This window comes from Trachypithecus francoisi, unplaced genomic scaffold (assembly GCF_009764315.1).
Source record: "Trachypithecus francoisi isolate TF-2019V2 unplaced genomic scaffold, Tfra_2.0 Lachesis_group15, whole genome shotgun sequence".
Classification (NCBI taxonomy): domain Eukaryota; kingdom Metazoa; phylum Chordata; class Mammalia; order Primates; family Cercopithecidae; genus Trachypithecus; species Trachypithecus francoisi.
In genome coordinates, this window is record NW_022681460.1 from 53,244,315 (window position 1) to 53,269,371 (window position 25,057).

A 25,057-nucleotide genomic window follows, 5' to 3' on the forward strand; every position below is an offset into this window, starting at 1 on the left:
AGGAGGTGGCTTGAGAGTGGCCATCATTTAATGACTTGGTAGAGAAAAAAAATAAATACACTTCACAGTGTCAGACAGAATGACCGGAAACTAGGCAAAATCAGGGAAAACGTGGAGTCCCAGATGCCCAGAGAAGAGAGTGAGTCAAGAATCAGGAAGCGCTAAATTGTATCAGATGCTCCTGAGAGATTATATAAGATGATGAAAGAAAGTTTGTTGCATGTAGAGCAATGGTCATTGTTGGTCTTAGCGAGGGTGGTTTGAGTGGCTTGGTGGAGCTAAGGGCCAGATGGCAATGGGTTGAAGAGTGGGAGGTGAAGAAATGGAAATGGAGAGTGTAGATAACATCTTGGGAGACTGGACAGTGAGGGGGAGGAGAGCCACACAGTGGAACCTGGGAAGGATGTGAGGAAGTTTCACAACGAGAGGGACGTGCACACATTTCAGTGTCGAGAGTCCAGAGGAGAGGGGTGGGATATCCACGAAGGAGCAGGGATGCTGCTGAGGTGGGAGGCAGTGGTCCTAGAGAAGGGGGCAACACTGTCCTCCACTGTGCAGAGAAAGCAGGAGGGGAGAGGTGTGAGCCCTGGTGGGGGGTGGCCGGGAGAAGTGCACGGAGAAGCTCCTGTTGGGAGTAAGAGGAGACTACACCTGTGAGGGAGGGAGTTCTGAGGCTTGAGGAGAGTGGAAAAGTTTGAAATTGTGAAAATTATTATTAAAATAATGATTCTCAGGGAACAGCAGATACTCAGTTTTCTAAGAAAAATAACATTATGATTGAAACACTTCTTACTTGTATTAGATTCCTAGGATTGTCAAAACAAAGTACCACAAACTGCATGGCTCACAATGACAGAAATTTATTCTCTCACAGTCTGGAGCCACAAATCTAAAATCCAGGTGTCAGCAGGACCGTGCTTTCTCTGAAGGTTCTAGAGGCAATACTTCCTTGCCTCCTTCAGCTCCTGGTAGTTGCTGGCAACCCTTGGCAATCCTTGGCATTCCTTGACTCACCCTAGTCTCTACCTCCATCTTCACATGACCTTCTCCCCCATGTGTCTGTCTCCAAATTTCATAAGGATCCCAGTCTTGAATTAGGGCCCACCCTAATCTGGTATGACCTCATCTTAACTTGATTACATCTGCAAAGACCCTATTTTCAAGTAAGTTCTCATTCACAGGTTCCAGGTAGACATGAATTTTGGGGGACACTATTTGACTTAGTACATTACTAAGCCACGAAACTGTGCTAATACATTTTAGAAGAAATTAAAAGAATTTCTTTTAGAAATTAAAAGAATTAAAAATAGAATTATAGAATTAATTTATTATAATTTATTACACTTATAGAATTAAAAATATTTTTAACCTAACGTTTAAGGATTCCAAGTGCCTTACACTCACAGAGTCACATACTCCTGACAGCTAACGTAGTCTGTAGTGTGTCCACAGTCTCCATGTTACGGATGAGGAAACGGAGGCTGGGAATAGCTGAATGACCTGCCCAGGATGAGATCCTGGCAGAGCCAGAACCTGAACCCGGGCATTCTGACTCCAGAGACCACTCTAGGCTCTATTCCCTACCTTTCTCCAGTTGCTACTGAATTTATCAGAAAAACAAACTAATCAGCTAGTTATCCACCTCAGGAACTACCTCTTCCTGCCAACTTTCTTTGTTAATATATGTTTTCTGCATACAGCTTTTTATACATTCAGAATATTTACAGCTTCATACTGGCAGCCCACTGTGTGGGAGCAGAAACCTGCTGCTTGTCCATGTGGGATGGCAAAATATAGCTCTCCCTTTTCCAGTAACATCTGGGCTTGGCTTTCTTTCTCCAGGTCCACGGCATCCAATTCATGGAGTTCTCGGAAGTGGAGAACGAGGATGACTACTACAGCACAGAAGCTGGCTGTATCCACACCCAGGACCAGCAAGGGGTGCATGTCATGTATGAGGAAGCCTTGAGTGATCTCAAGGAACTAGAGGCAGAGTTGCTGCTTGTGGCTAGCCATTACATTGAGAAAGAAAGGGGTGAGAAGTCAGATTAAGAAAAAAAATCAACTGTCCAAATAAACAAAAAACACTAAGGGCTTCTTTTTAATGCTCTCCACCCCAAAATATAAACACATATCCAATAGTATCTGAAACTGCAATAAGCACACACTACCCCCACCCCTAAAATGCATTCACTTGAGAAGAGAAACAGTTGTTTCCAGCTCAAGCCCCGCTTCTGATAGAGATGGTGACTACTGTTTCAGGGCTGGGTTGTAATTCTTGCTGTGGTTCAGACTCTGCTTGTTGAGCAGGGGCATTTCTTTCCTTTTCTTTCTTTCTTTTTTTTTTGTTGTTGTTGCAGCAGGAAGTTTCCTTTATAATGGCGAATTTGATGATACACAGTTCTAGCATAGGGCCTCAGTCACTGGGCCCCAGGAGGCAGTAAGCAGCAGGGCTGAGAGGGACGACCCGCTCCAGAGCTCATGTCACACTGATACGCGCGCCAGGAATGGCCACCCATGTACTCCTGAAGTTCAACCCACCCACCAGTTCAGTCAAGAATTATGCTTTTAATTCTTCATGTTTGGCCAGTGAAGATCAAATCTACCATGATGACAGGATTTCAGTACAACAGGCTCTTTCCAGTCGCAACAGACAGAGATGTCCAGGCTCTTGATACGAAACAAAAGTTCCTTTGACTTCTCTTGCAAGGACCAAAGAGATAAACGTTTTCTTTATGATCTGTTGAAATGTTTACATAGACTTAAAAAAACAACTAACAGTCATTCTGTGCTCTGGTTCCCCGGAAGGTTTCTCATGATCTCCCCTTCGATAACTAGAGGGCTTGTGTGTCAGGGGACAAAGAATTAAGACACTTTAAGCAATAAATCCTAATGTAACACTCAGAGGCAGATCGTGAGCTTGAGGGGCAGGAGGGGTGGGAGGCAGGTGCTCCGATTGAGTAGCAGGGTGCAGCCTTCTGGGAAAGCCCAGGGTAGACAGAAGCGTCAAGGAGCAGGAAGCCCTGCAAGGGAAGGCCCAGTTTCTTCCTTGCTCTCCTGAGGTACAAGGGACAGCACGGCCCCTGCATTTTCACTTCTCAGGGCCAAAGACCTGACCTCTGACCCTCTACCCACTCTGATGACCTGCATGCTAAATTGGGTGGTCTCTGACTAAAACAGGCTTAAGCCGAGATTTTACTCCCAGGAGCATTTCTGAGTCACCCACTGGGTGGAGGGGATGTGGTGCAGGACCCTGAAGAAAGGAAAATAAGCAAGTGAAACAAATGACTTTTCTAAGTGGTAGACCTTGAGGAAACTGCATTTAGCAGCAGAGACAGCCCTGGGTTCCTAACAGGAAACCATCAGGATACAGGAACATCTGACTAGGAAAATGCCAGACAAGCCCCAGAGGAAGAAATCGTTACTCAGGGTAATCAAGTAACCCATAACCTGTATTTTCTCTTCCTTTTGGCATCACTCAAATTGATTCAATTTTAGAAATAGATGATGTAAGAATATTCTTTTGGGATACTATGACAGCATTGGAATTACATCTGCAAAGAGCTTAGAATTTCTAGACACACTGCAATACCTAAAGGGAAACTTAATCAGGGTTTGTGCTATTTTGTAATATGTGTAGACTGTAATTAAAGATAATTCACATTCATATTGTTACAAAATGCTGCCCAAAGAAAGTTTGACAACTAACTTCAGATCCCAGACAGAATTAATTTGATGTAGGATTGAATTAATTGTCCTGTCTTTGCCATTGGTATCTGAATCATAGGACGCAATGATGGCATCCAACATTCCAGGGTATTTAATTTCAGCTCTTAGCTTTTATCTTTACTGGTTATCCTACATACTAATGTACCATTTGGTCCATATTAATTTATAATAGCATGAACTATTTCTAGCTGCTAAAAATTTAATTGGACTGAGACACTTAGTCAGTAGTGTCTACACTGACACTTTAACCACATGGGCATCTTTCTTTCAATTGAGCTGGTAAATGTATAGTCATCTATTGTGAAATGATTTCCCAACTGTTGCTATGGAAGTTCTTGATCATCTTTCTCTTGTTTAGTATCCATCAGATATGTGATAATTATTGAACTCAAATTTCAGCACATGAAAGTATCTTATCTTTGAATATTTAATTCTGAAATACAATAGTTAAAAATTTAAAGCAACAATAATGTCAGTAATGAAAAGTAGCGTTAACAAAGTTTAAAAAATCAGCTGAATAATGAAAATTACCTTCATTGATTTAAATTAGTAATTAACATAATTAAAGAATATCTTGGAAACGTTTCACAATGATGGAAATAGCAAGTCCAACTGAGTTTGTTGTTAAACCACAGGGATTTGTTTTTAGAGAAGGAGAAACGTATACCTTGCCTTTAAATTGTGGGTTTGAAGGCATTTTAGCATAGATTTCTTGTTAACTAAATTTTTTATTTTATTTCTAAGATTAGTCTTTAAAACTGAATTTTAAAAACAAAAACAAAAGCTCCTGTTGACTTAGAAGTAACAAGTATGAACTCAGGCTTCGTCCCAGGGACTGGTTCAGCATTTCTGTTTCTGAGATGGAGCTGATAATCCAAGGGGCACATTTCTTTTTTTTTTTTTTTTTTATACTTTAAGTTCTAGGGTACATGTGCCTAACGTGCAGGTTTGTTACATATGTATACTTGTGCCATGTTGGTGTGCTGCACCCATCAACTCGTCGGCACCCATCAATTCATCATTTATATCATGTATAACTCCCAATGCAATCCCTCCCCCCTCCCCCCTCCCCATGATAGGCCCCGATGTGTGATGTTCCCCTTCCCGAGTCCAAGTGGTCTCATTGTTCAGTTCCCACCTATGAGTGAGAACATGCGGTGTTTGGTTTTCTGTTCTTGTGATAGTTTGCTAAGAGTGATGGTTTCCAGCTGCGTCCATGTCCCTACAAAGGACGCAAGCTCATCCTTTTTTATGGCTGCATAGTATTCCATGGTGTATATGTGCCACATTTTCTTAATCCATTGTGTCACAGATGGACATTTGGGTTGCTTCCAAGTCTTTGCTATTGTGAATAGTGCCGCAATAACATACGTGTGCATGTGTCTTTATAGCAGCATGATTTATAATCCTTTGGATATATACCCAGTAGTGGGATGGCTGGGTCATATGGTACATCTAGTTCTAGATCCTTGAGAAATTGCAAGGGGCACATTTCTAATTGCAACAGGTTCCTTGGAAGACCTGTCTCTAAACATTCTCACCCTCTTTTCTCCCAGGTCACAAAGTGGGCAGCCAGCCAAAGAGTGGCCAGGACTGGGGATGGGCCCATGCAGGTGTGGACAGATTTGCTGTGCTGTATGACACATGGACTTGGGAAGCAGCTCTTCTGGAAAACAAGTGCCAGGTATTCTTGCCTAGGAGACAAAATGTCTGCTAAAAAACCATTCTTACAAAATCCAGTCTTTTTTCTGTTTTTGTTTTTGTAAAACCCAGTTAGACTTTTAGAAAAGTTCTCAATCAAGAGAATAATTATTTTATTTAAATAATCTTGGCTAGTTATAAGGATGTAATAAATTTTATTTTCTTTACTGAGATTCATCACAAAAAACAAAATGTGAAAGACACTTCTTTATCTTACAGGTATTATTTGTTACAGGACTATATAATTCCTTCTTATAATATATATGCTTTTAGTGAGAATGAATGATGATTTCATTCATGCTCATTGTGCAGTCATAGGGACAATGCTCACTTTGCTAATTACAGACAAATTGACCTGATCATGGCCTGTAGAAGCACATGCCACATGTGGGTAGGTGAAAGCATTGGACAGGGTGCTGAGTGCAATGTTACGGGGGTGAGTTTAAAGCAATGAAACAGCAGGTTACTCAATCATCACTGTGTCACAAATGGTTCATATCCCAACAATGAATCAATGAATGAAACACTGCAGGTTTACTGCTCTTCATTTGTGCCCTTAGCATGGATTATCAGCCCTTCTAATAATCACCAATTGTTAGGCATTTACTTATCAAATATGAAGTATTTACTCCGCCAGGGACTGTTCCAGGCATTCAGGGACATATAGATAACTAAGTGAAAATTATCTTTATCTTTAAGGAATTTCTCACCTACAAAAGTTGATTCAATCTCCAAGCAAAAATTATAACCTAGTTACTAACAGTTTATAATTGAGTACATTCATGAGTCATGGGGACTTTGCAGAGATATTTGTCCTGGTGGAGGGGAGCACTGTCCGGTGTAAGAAATGCTAGAAAGCCTTTCCAGAGGAATAGATATTTAATCTTGATACTAAATACGTGAGTAAGATGTTGTCTGGCAGGGAAGAAAAGATTCTTAAGCAGACGAAATAGCATTAGAATGTCTGGGGAATGTAAATGGGAAGGACCAGCTTGGGGGATTTTATTTTGAGAAATAAAATCCTACCTTCTTGGAGGATGGTAGGAAGACTGTTATGGCTGGGATGTAAAGGCATGATGGGTGGCAACAAGCCACACATGTGTTTTGGGTGCAGCCTATAAAGGACCTGCTAATTATATTGTTTTAGAGTTCATCTTATAAACAAAGAAGAGCCATTAGTGAGTTTCCATAGAGAGAAATATGATCATAGCTGTGTTTTTAACAGCTACCTTGGGTGTAAGTGAGAGAATGGATTGGAATAGAGCGCCCCTGAGAGAAGAAGTGCGGTTATTGCAACAGTGACTTGAAAAATTAGGAGGAAGCATACAATGACAATAGAAGAATAGAAAGGCAGAGAGGCGGTGAGACTAGGAAGGTGGAACAGACCTGAGAATACTTGTAGAAGTGGAAATGGCGGGATTGGAAGACTGGATCTGGAAGTTGGGGCAAGAAAGTAAAGATGGAATTGAAACAACTTCCTGAGGGTTAGGGAGGAGGCTATGAACTGAAACTGAACCCAGGAGGAGGAAGAGTGTCTTTAGAGGGGAAAATGACATAGGACCTAGAACAACAAGGCATTTGAGGGGGTTTGCTGAAACTCAGGTGTGAATGTTTTGTGGGGAGCTATAGGTCTGAAGCTCAGGAACAGGTATGAGCTGAGGTATGAATATGGAGGTTGAACCACAATGATGAATCAAAACAACTGGGAGAAACTAGAGATACCTGAAATGCAGCCCTAAGTAATATACCTACATATATATATTTTTTCTTTTTGAGATAGATCTCACTCTGTCACCGAGGCTGGAGTGCAGTGGCACGATCTCAGCTCACTGAACCTCTGCCTCCCAGGTTCGGGCGATTCTCATGCCTCAGCCTCCTGAGTAACTGGGATTACAGGTGCACACCACCATGCCCAGCTAATGTTTTGTATTTTTAGTAGAGACAGGGTTTCACCATTTTGGCCAGGCTGGTCTCAAACTCCTGACCTCAAGTGATCCACCTGCCTTGGCCTCCCAAAGTGCTGAAATTACAGGCATGAGCCACCACGCCCAGCCCCTGAGTAATATACCTACATTTAAGGGGCAGGTCATGAAACAAGAAGCAGTAAAACTAAATAGACCAGAGAAACAAGGAAGAAATGAGTTTTAATTAGGAGGGGATGGTTACTTGTGGAGTTCCGTGAAACGTCAAGAAAGGAACTCCTAAAAACCAAGCAGCTTGGTCAGATGGTCACTGGCAGCATTGCAGGACTCTCAGAAGCATGGTGGGGGTGGAAACCAGGTTATAGTGCACTATGATATGGTCAGAAGATGGGGAAATGGCAGTGTTTTCTTTGAAATGTTTTGCTAGTAGAATAGATGGTTCACCATTTCATCTGCTCTCTGGTTGGTCTGTTACTCCTAGAGATGTAGGTCACCCACCCTTTGGCAAACAGTTGGCCAGGCTTCAATAGTGCAAGCCTTGGACTTCGAAAAAAATGTTCCTCTTTTCAATGATAACTGGCCCCTACAGCATTAGTCTGGAGTCTTAATCTGCCCATTGGAACCTTAATCAACGGAGTGAGAGATTTAGATGCACAGTGTAGTAACTGGAATGGCTATATGAGATATAAATAAGACAGGATCCTTAAACTCAACAAGTTTATGGGTCCAGGCATGAATTTTTTTTTTTTTTTTTTTTTGGAGATGGAGTCTTACTCTGTCACCCAAGCTGGAGTTCAGTGGCACAATCTCGACTCACTGCAAGCTGCGCTTCCTGGGTTCGCCCCTTTCTCCTGCCTCAGCCTCCCGAGTAGCTGGGACTACAGGAGCCCGCCACCACACCTGGCTAAATTTTTTTTTTTTTACTTTTTAGTAGAGATGGGATTTCACTGTGTTAGCCAGGATGGTCTCGATCTCCTGACCTCGTGATCCACCCGCCTTGGCCTCCCAAAGTGCTGGGATTACAGGGCGTGAGCGACCCCGCCCAGCCCAGGCATGAATTTTAAACAGCACCCCCCACCACTTTTTGTACTCTCTCTCCCTACCTTCCCTTTCAATGCCTCTGGGCCTCCTTTGGAGGCCCCCGGCAGGACTCTGTGGCAATAGAATAGGAGGAAGGCAGAAAATACTGAAAAACGAACTGATTTCTCCACATTTCAGCCTAGGATTCATTGTGTAGTAAGGTGTTAGGACGGTCCACTAGTTCCTTCTGTGGTAAATGAAACTATTTTGACTTAAAAACATTTGGTGAAAATATCTCCCTCTTTTCTATCCTGAGAATAAATTCCCTTTAGAAACTGAGCTATAGGTACAAAAAGTGTAAAATGGGCAAGTCAGAAATTTTGTCAAAAGAGCCTATTTTTAGTGGATAAGCCGGATTTCTATCTAAAGTAGTTTATTTCCCCCAGTACTATTTCCTACAGCCAAGTTTCCTCAGCTGTTTTTGATTGTTAAATATATTGGTATCACTAGGGTTAAGAATTGCTTGAACATATTGGGTTCTTTTAAATCCTTATGAAGCTCATAAAAATAGAGCTGGTAGAAACTTAGGTAGATCAAGGGATTCTTAGAAAAGTCAGGTATCAGCTGTAGCAGCTCCTAAGTGACATTGTACCATCTGCTAAGTCTTTCTACAGCTATCGAAGGACAAATGTACTGGATAAAAAGATCATTCCTTAGAAAAGCCAAAAAGAAAATGTTCTGTGCTAAGTTGGGTCTAGCAGAGATTTTCTGTTTTGCACTTTCATTTGACCTAAAATACTATTTTAGAAGTTTTTTTAAATCCCAGAAAAAAAAATTGAAGTAAAAAGAATATAAACACAGTAAGGTTTGAGATTATTTATTTTGTCTATTTTCCCATTTTCTCCAATATTTTGTGCTTACCATCAGCACGCACCACATATTATCTTGCCTGAGAGTTGGCTCTTGACACACACAGGTGACATTTGACAGACTGGGAAGACTTCTTAGACAAATACCAGCCCAGAGTTGAAATGGAAACGGGCCACTTAGCAAACAGATAATAAATAGAACCCATGAGGCAAAAAGATCTTGGCCCCATTCCTGTTGGGAAAGAATTAATAATAAAATTATGCAATGATCTGAGAGCCTCTCAAGGTTGAGCACAAAGCTTGAAGAAGCTTCATCAATTTAAAAAGAGAGCCACAGTTTCCTTCCCCACAGCTAAGTTTCAGATAAAATAGTGCAATACTTGGGACATACTTATACTAAAAAAGTATTTATTTATTTGAAATTCAAGTTTGACTAAATGTTCTATATTTTTACTTGCTAAATCTGACAGCCCTATCAACAATGATAAAATGGCAATTTAGCATAAGCCTCTGCAGTCTGGTATCAGGTTGGAATCACCATCTAGAACCCTTCCCCCACCCCCAACTCCCCACAAACTCCCCCTGCTAAATAACCAAACAATTGGACTCTGTGCAAAAACAGGTCAAGGAAGTATAAATACGATAAACCAGCTTCTGGGATTGCCCTGGCCCAGCTAAAAAGGTTCAAGTGAGTCCAGAATGAGTTAGGGAAGTAATTGTTTCTTTCCTAACTTCACCTGGGTCTACTGAGGGACACCCTTCTTACCCCGATCCAGTCATTCTTCCTTCATTTCTGTGTTGTCTTCTGCTATGTAATAATTGAGTGTTATTATAGAGCAGAGGTTGGTGGATGGAACAAGGTAACCGAGATCACCCAGCTGGCATCATTTTCCCTGGGGCTCATTTAAAGGCAAGGATGGTCTCCACCTTCCCTCACTTTGCACTCTTGATGTGTGAGTTTCTGACTTGTGGAGCATCTCTGTGACCTGAGCTTTTAGTTTCCTTTGGTGTCTTCCTTTTCATACTAAGGTTGATCCAAGGTCCCTTATACCCGAAGGACATCCTATAAAACCAGGTGCTAAATAAAGTGCTTCAGGCTCTTCCTCCTTGAGCCTTAGGACTGGGTCTCCAAAATAAAGTTATCTCTTAGTAAAGCAGTATTTGATTCCTAGTGTGCTGTTCATCCTCAAGGGTTCAACTCTTTTGTGTAGAGGAGGAAAAACTTTTTCCTCTGCTTTCTTAGATTCAGTGCCTGGGCTCTGAAAATGAAACTGACAAAAGACAGATTAACAGGAGAAGGGATTTATTATGCACTGTACACATCAGAGCTACTTATCTTGCCCTAGGGTCCCAGTTGGGAATTCCAACCCAGTGATCTCTGAAGAGCTTTTTCCGATTAGCATCATGACTAATCACACACAAATAGAATTTACACACAGAACAGAAATTCCTTAAGCTCACAGACAAATGTAAAAGCAAAATCAAGAGACATCTCTTTCTGAATTCCCACACTAAGAACCCTCTTCAGCAGTTAGTGTCTGGAAGCTTTTCTAGGTTTTTAGAAAAGACTTGCGAACTCCACTAAAACAGATGCTCCACTGGGGTTTTGGACACTTGATGTGTTGGAGAGTTCTGTTTGTAAGGCCCAACCTAGAGGACTTCAGTCTGGGATAAATCACTTTAAATATAGGAAGCACATTTACCCTCAGCCTTCCATTCTACTCCTGTATCGTTTTTGCATAGGTGAAATGTGAACAAACTATTAAAGAGGAGGAGTCAGAAGTGGAGCTGAGACTGTAGAAGTAAGGCGGCCACCTACTTAGCTTTGGTGATGGAATAAAATGGAAGAAGGAGAATGAGTCCTTGGAGAAAGGTGTTGGAGATAAACACATTAAGTGTCTTAATGTGTTGTCTGATTGGAGCTAATAATTATTATATAATTACCTAACCCTCTTTTTATTTATGGATACCAGAGGAAGAGGGGATGGAAGCAGGAACTCAAACTCAAGCCTAGTTCTTCTGGCTTCAAAGTTTGTGTTCTTTCCCTTTCCCTGTCTAACTCTGTCTGTAGGTTTACTAGCTGCACGGCATTGTATTGGTACTGCATCCCCACAATGGGGCCTCCCATCTCTTTGCTGGGCCCCAAGGCTGCCTCTGCTGATCCCTGACTACCAACCTTATTTGCAGCTTCTTGACAGTTACTTTGAAGCCTACCAGCACACGTTGGACCCTGAGGAGAGGTTCGCCTTAGCACAAGTGATGACGGACATCGTGCACTGGCGCCCCAGGTTTGATCTCAGCCACCCCTATTTCATTAAGGCCTACCAAGAGGAATGTACCTGCCTGAGGCTTCACCTGCAGTTAGTGAGGGGCATCCTCACCCAGCAGGTGAGTGTAGTTGGGTTTTAAAATACTACATGCGAGAAGAGGATGGAAAACATAGGCCGGAAATAAAAATAGTGTTTTCCTTCCATTGCAGATCTGAAATCTGTGTTTTCTAGGCCAGCATGTACAGCTGACTTATTTGTAAGCTCATTTGCATTGTTGAAATCCCAGTATAACTATGGTCTTAAAGAGAGATTTCCACCCCTAATTAGAGTTAATAGTCCACAAGGAATTGATGACCTTAGTTTTCATTAGATTGCAAAGTTTATTTGTAGTGAAAGAAGAACTAATGATACATCTTTTTGATATTAATGTATAAAATTGTGTTTATTTTTTTTAATAGGATACTGAAAGAAACCATCATATTGTATGTCCTCTAGGGAAACGCTAATGCCTTGAAGCAAGCAAGAGACAAAGAATTGTTGCCACCTGGTTGAAATTTTTTCTGTGTAGTCAATTATTTAACAGAAAGATTTCTCTTTTGCTTCTTAAACTTGTCTGAAGTCAGTTGCCTTTGCTTCCCTTGGCTATCTGGCTCAGACTGAGAAACCAACCCATTGCAAAAGAGTCTTCAAAACAATGTCAGGGTGAAAATTAGTCAAATGATGAAGAGACACAAAGGGACTTTCGTCCCTTCTCATGTCAAGGCTTATAACTCATGGCCGTGGGAAAATTTAACTTTTCTAATTTTAATGTTTACGCTACATTTTTAGATAGAATGTCAGCGGGAGTATGTCCAGAGGATTTGGCGAGAGGATCATCTGGACAATAGCAATACATTTGGACTTCCCCTTAATATAGTTTGCAAACAACTTATTTCCACCAACAATAGCTGGTAAGTTGATGTTGTCTTTATACATTTTACATGTGATCTTCTAGATTAATTAAGGATAGAGTGTTAAATCTCAGTACTATATAAAGCACTTCTCAAGTGCTTGGGGGAGATGAAAGAAGTAGGTACAAAGGCCACGAAGGAGGGATTCCCTTGTATATTGAATATCTTTTTGTTTTGTGAATAATAAAGAATAGGAGGCTAGAATTTAAACGTATGCCACTGGGTACAGAATCATTATTCTCTTGAAAAGGCCTGGGGAAAAAGCAGTTGCTCTTGAGATGCTGTCAGGATTTAACCAGATGCACCACACGAGCCTACATATAAAACTTCGAGGTGCTTAAACGCTTCTTAAAAAGGAATTTATGTAAGTGTCACTAAAGAAGTTTCTGCAGATTTGCCTTGGAGGGTCACAACAGAGTTAAATTTAAGGAACAGAGTTAAATTTCCTGTGACCACTCAGAGAGGGTACACACTTTGTCACCCCCTAGATAGGCAGCATAACCATCTCCCTCATTCCCTTTTAACCTTTGAGGGTAGAGGAAACTAGGAAGCAGGTGACAAGCCGCAGGTTGATTTGCATGGCTCTAGATCACAATCTCTCAATTGCCTCCAAATGGGTGGAGAAAATTTCAACATCCAACAAGTGTTTGTTTAGCTCACAGATGTGAACAACACAGGCATGGTTCTATGTTCCTGTGAGGTGTACAGTCCAGCAGTAAAGGCAGACTTTATGTAAGAAATTGCCATAATGGGTTATGGTATTATCTTGGGGACAGGTAGGGCATCATGGGAGCAAATATCTGAGATTCTCATTTTTTGAGAAAGAGCCCCAGGCTCAAAACTCTGCATTTTCTCCATAGATATTCCACAGGACTGATTTCTTCTCTGTAATAAACTTGAGACACCAGCTGTGTGTGTGCAGTTTGCTATGGCAAACATTTACTGTTCAGGAAATGGTTTCTGGCAGAACAGGCTAGGGTTATATGGATACTAAAACCTGCCAGAATAGTTTCAAAAGCAAGTATTATTTGCTTGGTGAGATTCCTTTCCAGACTTTAGGCTGTTTTTATTTTGTAGATTCAGGACTAAGAAAGATACCATTTGCATCAATGTAAAGGGAGTTACAATGTTCTTCAGTTCTGTGTAGGTATAGAAGGACTCTCAACTTGTGCTGAACCCTTTATATCTAAAGAAATAACCCACAGATGAACTTTTTTTTTTTTTTTGCTTCTGGCCTCATTCATTTATGAAATATAACACCCTTACAGTCAATTTGAATGATTCCAGCAGTTATGTACAGAATTTAAAAATTGTCTTTGTCCATTAACATTTTGGGAAAGAAGGGATAAAGATTCAGATGAAAAATAGAAACTGATAACCATGGAAATTATTTGTTTTTTATGTAGTCACTTTTTAGCGATTTTGTTATATATTTGAGTAAATATTGATTAGTGAAATGTTGACAGTTTTGCTGTATAGTCTTTTTTTTTTTTTTTTTTTTTTGAGACAGAGTCTCGCTCTGTCGCCCAGACTGGAGTGCAGTGGCACGATCTCGGCTCACTGCAAGCTCCGCCTCCCGGGTTCATGCCATTCTCCTGCCTCAGCCTCCCGATAGCTGGGACTACAGGCGCCTGCCATCATGCCCGGCTAATTTTTTTTGTAATTTTAGTAGAGACGGGGTTTCACTGTGTTAGCCAGGATGGTCTTGATCTCCTGACCTCGTGATCCACCTGCCTCGGCTTCCTAAAGTGCTGGGATTGCAGGCGTGAGCCACTGTGTGCGGCCTGTATAGTCTTATTTTTACTGAGCGTCTAGAATATACATCTGTGTCTTTCCGTTTTTAAAGGTTCACGTTAAAGCAAAGAACATGTCATGCAACTCAGCAGTTTCTCAGACTCTGAGGTCCCTCTGAGCTCTCAGTTTTTCATAATGCACTGGACTTATAGGAGCTGTTTTATTGGTCCTTAAAAATATAAAATTGAAATATCTTTTGAATTTTAAGTTTGTTGTGTAAAATTGTCATTTGTTGTTCTTTTCTTCAAGCCCGGCTTCAAAAAATGTTTATCTGCTGGAGTTCCACCCTTCCCTCAGCCTGGTAGCGCTTATCCCCAAAGCCCTAGAGCACCTCTTCCAAGAGGCCTGCCATGCCTGCAGACCCACATCAGCCAGTGGCCTCGCCTCCCTGGAGCGACATGTCCTGCAGCTGGCCCTGGGCCTGTGGCTCACCCCAGCCACGCCTGAGGCCTGCTACAGAGCACAGCTCCAGAAAGATGTAAGCTCTTTTTGAAGGGGATAGTTGGGTCCTTGGCAGGGAGAATTTTTTTTTCCAGATGTTACTGTTTAGCTTTGTTTTTCTGTTTGGCTCTATTCCCCCATTATTTGGCTAGAGACAGAGCTCAGTCATAAGCCTTGCCAACATTTTTATATGATTTTTTGGGGGATGGGGTCAAAGTTTCTCATTTGTAAAGATACTGCTACAATTAAAATTTAAAAGGTGATATATGCGGGTATGTGGGAAATGTTTTCTGGTTTATTATTTATATTTTAACAAATATATTTTAATTAAAAATGTTATATTTTCTTTCCACTAAGACACTTCCTAAATGTGTTCTTTTTGTCAAGATCCAGCAGAAGACAGAAAGCATTGATCAGAATTCAAGTTCAGTCCTGCCATTCACTTGCTGTGTGACTCTGAGCATGTCTCTTAGCCTCTCGGACCTCACTTTACTGTTTCTGTAAAATTATGTTTGTGTACTTGGTAGGGGAGGTAGGCGGAGGTGAGCTTGGTGATCTCTGAAGCCCCTTTCAGCTCTACTGCTCCATGGTTCAAATTGTGGGTTAATGATTTACATGGTGTTTGTAGTTGGATTTTAATCCTTTTCTTTTTCTGTTAAGGCTGTCAAGGTTACCCCTGGGTTTCCAATTTGACCTCATTCTGTGTGCATACTTGCTATATGACAAAGAAACTTTCATAGGCCCCCCACTGCCCAAACTGTCTGCTCCATAGGTCTGCCTTGGCCTCCTATCCCCTCCTGACTAAAGTAAAAATTGATTTTATTTTACAGTGACCAAAATAATATAAAATCACAGAGAATTCTAGCAAAAGCAGAAAGAACAAAATTGAATTTAAATATCACCAATCTAATGCATTCATATCATTATTTTTCTGAATTTAAGTATTATTAATATGTGTGTTGTACATAGCCATAATCATAGTTTTTGTCCATTGTTATTTCCTCCTCTTCTCAGTTAACATTATACTGCATATTTTTCCATAATGCTAACTCATCTTTAGACTTACCTTTATGACCACATGTAATTCCCATATCTGATGAATAAAAACTTCTCTAATCATTTCTCTATTGATGGACATTCAAGTGGTTTCCAAGTTTTCATTATCATGAAAAATGCTATAAGATATATATTTTTACATAAAGATTTTTCCATATTTTGAATTGATTCCTTTTGATAGGTTCTTGGGAACAGAATTACTAAAATAAAATGTAAATATTTAGATACATATTAGCAGATTGCTTTCCAAAGAGTTGTGCCAATTTATAATGACACTTATATATTTTAAGAGTACCAGTTCTGCTATACTGTGTAGTATTAGGCAAAAGCATATGATGTATGTGCGAATATACACATATACATGAAAAGTGGTATTATGCTGTTAATTTGCATTTTCTTGCTATTTATTGAGCTTAAATTGTCTTTCAAATGTTTTGTTACTAATTATATTTTTTGTGAATTTTGTTCTTTCCCTTTATTTATCTGTTGGAATCCTAACATTAGTCCTATCTACTTACATGAGCTTCTCTTAAATAAGAACTTTAACCTTCTTTTTGTCTATAATTTTCTGCAAATATTTCCCCATTCATCCCCCGCCCCGCACCTTTTTTTTTTTTTTGAGGTAGGGACTCACTCTGTTGCCCAGGATGTAGTGCAGTGCCACAATCACAGCTCACTGCAACCTCAGTCTCCCCAGCTCAAGCTATCTCCTACCTCAGCCTCCCGAGTAGCTGGGACTCTAGGTGCACACCATCATGCCCAGCTAAATTTTTGTATTTTTATTAGAGAGGAGGTTTCACCATGTTGTCCAGGCTGGTCTCCAACTCTTGGGCTCAAGCAATCCCCCGACCTTGGCCTCCCAAATTGCTAGGGTTATAGGAACAAGCCACTGTGCCCAGCCTCTCCATTTGTCTTTCCATTTTTTTTAACATAAACTTATTTTCATGTAGTCAAATCTATTAATCATTTTCTTTATGATTTCTTCTGTCCTAAATTCAGAAAAAATCTTACTCCAGATATTTCATATTTGTCTTATTTTATTCTAATTTTTAAGTGCTTGGCTTTATTTTTAAAATATTTAACTCTGGCTGGGTGCAGTGACTCACGAGTATAATTCCAGCACTTTGGGAGGCCAAGGTGGGCAGGTTACTTGAGGCCAGGAGTTCAAGACCAGACTGGCCAACATGGCAAAACCCCATCTCTACCAAAAATACAAAATTAGCTGGGCGTGGTGGCAGGCACCTATAATTCCAGCTACTCAAGGATGTGCTGAGGCAGGAGAATCACTTGAATCTGGGAGGCGGAAGTTGCAGTGAGCTGAGATTGTGCCACTGTGCTCCCGCCTGGGTGACAGAGCAAGACTCCATCTGAAAATAAATAAATAAATAAAAATAAACAAAATAATAAAAAAAATTTAACTCTCTTAATATTTCACCAGACAGAGAGAAAAAAGAGAGTGTGTGTGTGTGCATGCATCTGTGTAGTATGTGAGATATGAGTCAAAACAGAATTTTTCCTCAAATTACCAGCCATTTATTCTACCACCATTAATTGAAGATTCCTTTCATATTGCCTTATGATACCACATTTAAAAGATGTATTTGAGGCCGGGCGTGGTGGCTCACATCTGTAATCCCAGCACTTTGGGAGGCCGAGGCAGGTGGATCATGAGGTCAGGAGATGGAGACCATCCTGGCTAACACAGTGAAACCCCATCTCTACTAAAAATACAAAAAGAAATTAGCCGGGCATGGTGGCGGGTGGCTGTAGTCCCAGCTACTCGGGAGGCTGAGGCAGGAGAATGGCGTGAACCCGGAAGGCGGGGGTTGAAGTGAGCCGAGATCGCGCCACTGCACTCCAGCCTGGGTGACAGAGCCAGACTCCATCTCAAAAAAAAAAAAAATGTATTTGAAATTATTATTATTATTTTTTTTTTTTTTTTTTTTGAGACGGAGTCTGGCTCTGCCGCCCAGGCTGGAGTGCAGTGGCCGGATCTCAGCTCACGGCAAGCTCCGCCTCCCGGGTTCACGCCATTCTCCTGCCTCAGCCTCCCGAGTAGCTGGGACTACAGGCGCCCGCCACCTCGCCCGGCTAATTTTTTTGTATTTTTTAGTAGAGACGGGGTTTCACCGTGTTAGCCAGGATGGTCTCGATCTCCTGACCTCGTGATCCGCCCGTCTCGGCCTCCCAAAGTGCTGGGATTACAGGCTTGAGCCACCGCGCCCGGCCGTCTTGAAATTATTTTATAAATCGTAGTGAATATCTGGGATACCTGTCATCTCCCATTGCTGCCACACAGTTTTATTATTTTTGAAATCTGTCCAAATTTATACCTGTAAGTGATAAATATTCAGATTAATATTTTATATTAGGTCAGAAAATGCCCTCAAACGACATGTAGGAATTTATTTAATAGGTCTCTTTGTTACCACTTTGGAAAACTTTAAGAGCCTAGAAATTGCATCCTTTAGTAGCACAGTCTTTTGGTAGATAAGTGGATAGACGAAGGAGCTTATGTATCCTGGGGAGCCAAACCAGAGAGGCAGATGGGGTGGTCTCCAGACTGGGTGGTTGCTGGGAGTGGTATGTTCGAAGACAGCAAAGATGTTACAGCAGAGGTACCCACCAAGGCAGCAGGGTGTTAAAGGACAGTGTGGTTACTTCACAAATCACCCAGGGCCAGCTCTGAGTGAAGGAATGCTGGAAAGGCAGTTTGGTGTACTGTAAAACAGCTGAACTTGGAATTAGGAAGCCCAAATTTACTCTTGCTGCGTGACCTTGGAAAGTTTCATGTTGCTTCAGATCCCTCACTGACAAAGGGGAATAATGATACCTGTGATGCCTATTTCATGGGGATCTTGTGAAAATAAAAACAAGTTAATATATGTAAAAATACTTTGAAATTTTGAAACTGTAATTAGAGAGGTATACGCAAAAAAAAAAAAAATTGTTGGCGGGGCATGCTGGCTCACGCCTGTAATCCCAGCACTTTGGGAGGCCAAGGCGGGTGAATCACAAGGTCATGAGATCGAGACCATCCTGGCTAACATGGTGAAACCCCATCTCTACTAAAAATACAAAAAATTAGCCAGACATGGTGGCACACGCCTGTAGTCCCAGCTACTCAGGAGGCTGAGGCAGGAGAATTGCTTAAACCCGGGAGGCGGAGGTTGCAGTGAGCCGAGACTGCTCCATTGCACTCCAGCCTGGGTGATCGAGCAAGACTCAGCCTCAAAAAAAAAAAAAAAAGTTGTTATTGGCCACCAAAATACTTTTAAAAATCAGGGACTTCTATTTCTATTTAGTTTGTCTTTGGCATAGACAAGTATACCCACAATGAGTATCTAGAGATTTGTTTATTTAGACTCATAACATTTATAATAATGATAACAGCAGATACTTTTGCATATGTTGACCCATTTAACCCTCTCAAGAGCCCTTTTAGGAAGTTAGTATCTATTTGCATGCAGTAAGGACAGTTATTATCCTTATCACTTTATAGGTGAGAAAATTGAGAGACAACAAAATTGAGCACATTGCCAAAATCTCACAGCTTCTCAGTGGCAAAGTTAGGACTTGAGCCTAGGAAATCTGGATCCAGAGTTTGTGCCACTGACAGACAGTGTATTTTTTTAATGTGAAAATTCTTCTATGTTTTAAAGGATATTTTGTTTTCTTTCAGCTGTTTTCAGCTAAAGTTATGGGAGACCCCTTTCTCGTGGGGGAGACAGGCCTGCTGGCATTCAAGTCTGCAGCAGACGAAGGACAGAAACAAGGCCAAGACTCTCATGTGCTACTCTTGGAGATGTTTTCCAAACTTCTGGAACTCTTGACCCTCCGCCACCGGCTGATAGAAATGAGCCTGGAGAGTGCACACTTAGCTCGGTCAGTGGGGGTCAGAGGACCCAGGTGGAATATACGGTTTGCAGCAAAACATGGGGGGAAACAGGCCATGAGACTCCCTGCCTACAAGCCTACCCCCTCTCTGCTCCCAGAGCAGCCAGAGTTTTCTAAATGGCTAACATGATCACCTTGCTCCCTATCGGGGGAAACCCACCCCCAATATTCAATGTGGGTCCTTTTCTATTTTCCTTAAGTGTCGGCTGGTCTGAGAAATAAAGGGAAAGAGTACAAAAGAGAGAAATTTTAAAGTTGGGTGTCCGGGGGAGACATCACATGTCGGCAGGTTCCGTGATGTCCCCCAAGCCGCAAAACCAGCAAGTTTTTATTAGTGATTTTCAAAAGGGGAGGGGATGTACAAATAGGGTGTGGGTCACAGAGATCACATGCTTCACCAGGTAATAAAATATCATAAGGCAAATGGAGGCAGGGCGAGATCACAGGACTGGGGCAAAATTAAAATTGCTAATGAAGTTTCGGCGCGCTTTGTCATTGATAACATTTAATCAGGAGACAGGGTTTGAGAGCAGACAACCAACCTGACCAAAATTTATTAGGCAGGAATTTCCTCATCCTAATAAGCCTGGGAGTGCTAGGGAGACTGGGGTTTATTTCATCCCTTATCTACAACTGTAAAAGACAGACGTTCCCAAAGCAGCCATTTCAGAGGCCTCCCCTTAGGAATGCATTCTCTTTCTCAGGGATATTCCTTGCTAAGAAAAAGAATTCCATGATATTTTTTCTATTTACTTTTGAAAGAACAGAAATATGGCTCTGTTCCGCCTGGCCCACAGGCAGCCAGACTTTAAGGTTATCTCCATTGCTGTTATCCTGTTCTTTTTTCAAGGTGCCCAGATTTCATATTGTTTAAACAATTTGTGCAGTTAACGCAATTATCACAAGGTCCTGAGGCGACATTCATCCTCAGCTTATGAAGATGACGGGATTAAGAGATTAAAGCAAAGACAGGCATAGGAAATCACAAAAGTATTGATTGAGGAAGTGATAAGTGTCCATGAAATCTTCACAATTTGTGTTCAGAGATTGCAATAAAGACAGGTGTAAGAAATTATAAAAGTATTAATTTGGGGAACTAATAAATGTCCATGAAATCTTCACAATTTATGTTCTTCTGCCATGTCTTTAGCCGGTCCCTCTGTTCAGGGTCCCTGACTTCCTGCAACAGCTCCCTTGTTCCTTTTCTCTTCCAAGCCTTCCCAAATGCCTCTCTGATCACTCAACTAGGCTAAGCCCTTCTACTGGCACCTAGGTTTCCCCTCCATTAAGCACATTTCCTTTTAATTCATTGCTTAATATTGGTGTGTTGACTTTTCTGCTAGCATAAGCTCCCTAAATGCAAAAGCCCTATCCACATTCTTTACCGTGACATCCCATCACCTGGTATGGGGCCTGAGCCACACCAGGCACTCAGGGAATATTGGTTGAATTTGCTCCTGAATGTAATGAAGTTGAATAGAAAGAGCCTAGAGATGAGAGAGAGACGAGTCAGTGACAGCATCCAGGTCAGACAGAGGTATGGCGGGCTTGGAGGGCAAGAGAGAAATTAGTGAGTTACGTTTTAGGTATGAGGGTGAGATGATGGTAAGACGTCAAGTGGACATGTCCTACAAGCAGTAATAATATGGAACTAAAGGGTTTGTTGTAAACATGAGAGCTGTCATATTCTGGTCCCCACAAAAGGCCCTGTAGACATAGAGAGTCCAGTCACCTACCACAACCATTATCAACGGCCTGCTGTGGCCAGGGTCTTTACTGGGGATTGTATGTGTATTATTTCATTTAATTCTCAGAATATCCTTATGAGGAGGGTTACAAACATTTTATCAGCAAGGAAGTAGAGGCTCAGAAAAGTTAATTTGCCTAAGAGCATATAACTAGAAAGTAGTAAAGACAGAATTTAAATTATCAGTCAAGATATTATTAACATCACTTCATAATTTATGATCCTTGGTGGCAGGAAGCCCATAATATAAAAATTACCCATGACACATGGTAACAATGATATTCTACTGATATGTACAAAATACTAGGGGAGTATAGAAAAGAGAGTATTTCATTCTTCCTAAGTGGTCAGGGAAAGCTTCATGGAAGAGGGGCTGCTATGGGTTGAATTATGTCCCTCCAAAATTCATATGTTCAAGGCCTAATCCCCAGTACCTCCGAATGTGGCCTTGTTTGGAGATAGGTCTTTACAGAGGTAATTGAGTTAAATGGAAGTTATTAGAGTGGGCCTTAATCCAATATGACTGGTGTCCTTATAAGAAGAGGAAGTTCAGACACAGACACAGAGGGAGATCATGTGAAGGCACAGGGAGAAGATGGTCATCGACGAGCCCAGGAGAGAGACCAGGACCAGATCCTTCCCTCACGGCCCTCAGGACGAACCAGTTGTTGACACCTTGATTTCAGACTTCTATCCTCTAGAACTGTGAGACAATAAATTTCTGTTGTTTAGTATTTTGTCTGTTTCCAGGGTACTTTGTTGCAGCAGCCCTAGCAAACTAATACAGGTGCCAAGAACTCAGCCTTCAATGCCAACTTCTCAAGATGGAGAAATGCATTAGAAGTGGGATGTTGGGGAACATGCACTATGGCTCACGCCTGGAATCACAGTACTTTGGGAAGCCAGGATAGGAGAATCACCAGAGGCCAGGCATTTGAGACCAGCATGGGCAACACAGCAAGACCTCATTTCTACAAAAATTTTTTAACAATTAGTTGAGCCTGGTGGTTCATGCCTGTTCCAGCTACTTGGGAAGCGGAGGTGGGAGTATTGCTCGAGCCCAGGAGTTTGAGACTGCAGTGAGCTATGACTGCACCACTGCACTCCAGCCTGGGCAATAAAGCAAGACTTCTATCTCTAAAAATAAAAGACAAAGGAGGAGGAGGAAATAGGAAGAAGAAGGAGGAGGAGGAAAGGAGGAGGAGGAGGAGGAAGAGGAAGAAGAAGAAGAAAGAAGGAAGAAGAAAAGAAGTAGAAAAGAAGAAGGAAGAAGAAGAATAGGAAGAAGAAGGAGGAGGAGGAGGAGGAAGAAGGAGGAGGAGAGGAAGGGGGAAGAGGAGGAGAAAGGGGAGGGGGGAGGAGGAGGAGGAGAGTGTTAAGGAAGGAGGAAAGAATTGTAAACATGTAAGGCTGAGATGCCAGAGGAACATCTAACTGGAGCCATGCTGCGACAGACTTGGGACTGGAGCTCAGAGTTAAGTCAGGACACAGACAAGGGTCACAGATTGTTACATGAAGGAGTAGTCTTAGGGTGTGGAGCTGAACAGACTCCCCCACAAACCCCTAAGGAGGGGATGTGGTAAATGAGAAGAGAACCAGGTTCAGAACCTCAGGAAACACCAACATTTGAAGATAAGCAAGAGGAGAAGCCAGTGAACACTGAGAGAGAGCGGTCATGAGGCAGGAACATGGTGAAAGATGATCCTCGAGGAGGAGACAGAGAGGCCAACTGTGATGAACTCTGAGAGAAGATGGTGAATGTTGCATTTCAGCAATGTTGGTGACCTCATGAGGGCTCTGGGGACAGAAGTCAGCTTGTGGAAAATGAGAGTCGAGTAAACACCCAAGCACATCTCCTACTTGAACTGCTTTCTACCATCTGTAACTGTCACAGCAAGTGCAGAGCGGAAGACCTCTGTGACTCACTCACTTCACACAGACCTGGGCTTTTATTGGACTTTTACTTTAGTTTTTGTTCAGGTGTCTTCGTTTTCTTATTACTCGCTTTGTTTTTAGGAGAAAACACTAACATATGCCCTTGGCTCTTTTTTTCTTTTAGGCTCTATAAAGAATTGGCATGGGAGATGGGTTTTGAAGAGTTCCATTTGTATCTGAGGCCTGTTCACTTTGAATTTGCATCACACAGGAACAGGGCGGACCAGCCACCTCCTGTCTTTATAACCTCTCTGCTGGAGGACAGTGGTCGGGTAGACAGGTGAGCCTTGAGAGCGTAAGGTAAAAATAACACGATGGCTGAGTGAATAACCAGTGAAAAATAATTTTTGTCACCATTTGACATGCAAGAACAATTACATTTTTAAGTTCTCTCTTATATTCTATCTGCCATGATGCCAGTTTTTTTCTTCTTTCTTTTTTTAATAAGAGGGAGAAAGTAAGATTTCATGGCCGGGCGCGGTGGCTCAAGCCTGTAATCCCAGCACTTTGGGAGGCCGAGACGGGCGGATCACGAGGTCAGGAGATCGAGACCATCCTGGCTAACACGGTGAAACCCCGTCTCTACTAAAAAATACAAAAATCTAGCCGGGCGAGGTGGCGAGTGCCTGTGGTCCCAGCTACTCGGGAGGCTGAGGCAGGAGAATGGCGTAAACCCGGGAGGCGGAGCTTGCAGTGAGCGGAGATCCGGCCACTGCACCCCAGTCTGGGCGACAGAGCGAGACTCCGTCTCAAAAAAAAAAAAAAAAAAAAATTTCATTTAAGGGGGACAATTGCATTTAAAAACAGCAAGTAACTGAGAAATGAAAGAACTAGAGAACTCAGGTGAGATGAAATCACAGGCTCAGCTGCTTCCCAGGTAGAATATGTTGCTTCCAGGTAGAAAAGGGAGTCAGCATGGGTCTAAGGGGGTGAGAGCCATGGATCAGAAGTCCAGGTCTCATCTCTTACTTTCCTTCAGACCAGGAAGATGTCACTTAAGTTTTCAGAGCAGCTGTTTCCTTGAAAGGATAACACAAGGTACAAATATAACATGCAGGCAGTATCTCAGGCAGCCTCCTTTGTTACCTAGTGACAGAAGCCAATGCAAACCAGTGAAACTTCTCTCTCATGCCCCATAGGTTCAACCCATTGCTTGAAAGAAAATACCCTTACTAGTAATAGATGGTGAGTCTGTTCAGTCAGGGGAAGGAATCTTTCTTTTGTCCTCACACAATTAACCTTTGATGTGTAGGGAGGAGAAACTGCTGTCTCCCTCTTCTTTCTTTCTCTGCTATCTGCTTTTCCCCGCAGGGTCCCACCTCTATCCCTGGAGATTCCTGGTACTGGCTCCATGCCAAGGAAGAAAAAAGATGACTCCAAGGAGGCAACCAGCACCTTTGTTTTGCTAATGCAGATCTCTGCTCAAAATAGAACTCTGAGTGTTAATATCCTAAATGACTCCACAGAGCAGGGGTAGAATGAGCGGGTTAGGATGATAGAATACAATATCCCAGGATTTCTCAATTTTAGCACTACTAAACTTTGGGGCTGAAGACATCTTTGTTGTGGGGGACTATCCTGTGTGTCTTAGGTTGATTAGCAACATTTCTGACTTCTACCCACCAGATGCCAGTAATATCTCAGTACCCCACCCCATACACACTGTTCTATAATCAAAGACGGCCCCGGACATTGCCAAATATCTCCTGGGGGCAAAACCTGCCCC

At 41.9% G+C, this 25,057-nt stretch overlaps 1 protein-coding gene across 1 annotated transcript in view; it reads left to right on the top strand.

Annotated features, from left to right (window-relative positions):
• The window catches only part of LOC117097188, a 45,828-nt gene that overhangs the window by 17,225 nt on the left and 3,546 nt on the right, over nt 1-25,057 (top strand). The window contains exons 3-9 of the mRNA XM_033234825.1: nt 1,843-2,035; nt 5,286-5,413; nt 11,429-11,629; nt 12,340-12,461; nt 14,505-14,733; nt 19,435-19,637; nt 23,456-23,611. Of these exons, the coding sequence (XP_033090716.1) occupies nt 1,843-2,035; nt 5,286-5,413; nt 11,429-11,629; nt 12,340-12,461; nt 14,505-14,733; nt 19,435-19,637; nt 23,456-23,611 (1,232 nt within the window). The remainder of the gene's footprint in view (nt 1-1,842; nt 2,036-5,285; nt 5,414-11,428; nt 11,630-12,339; nt 12,462-14,504; nt 14,734-19,434; nt 19,638-23,455; nt 23,612-25,057) is intronic.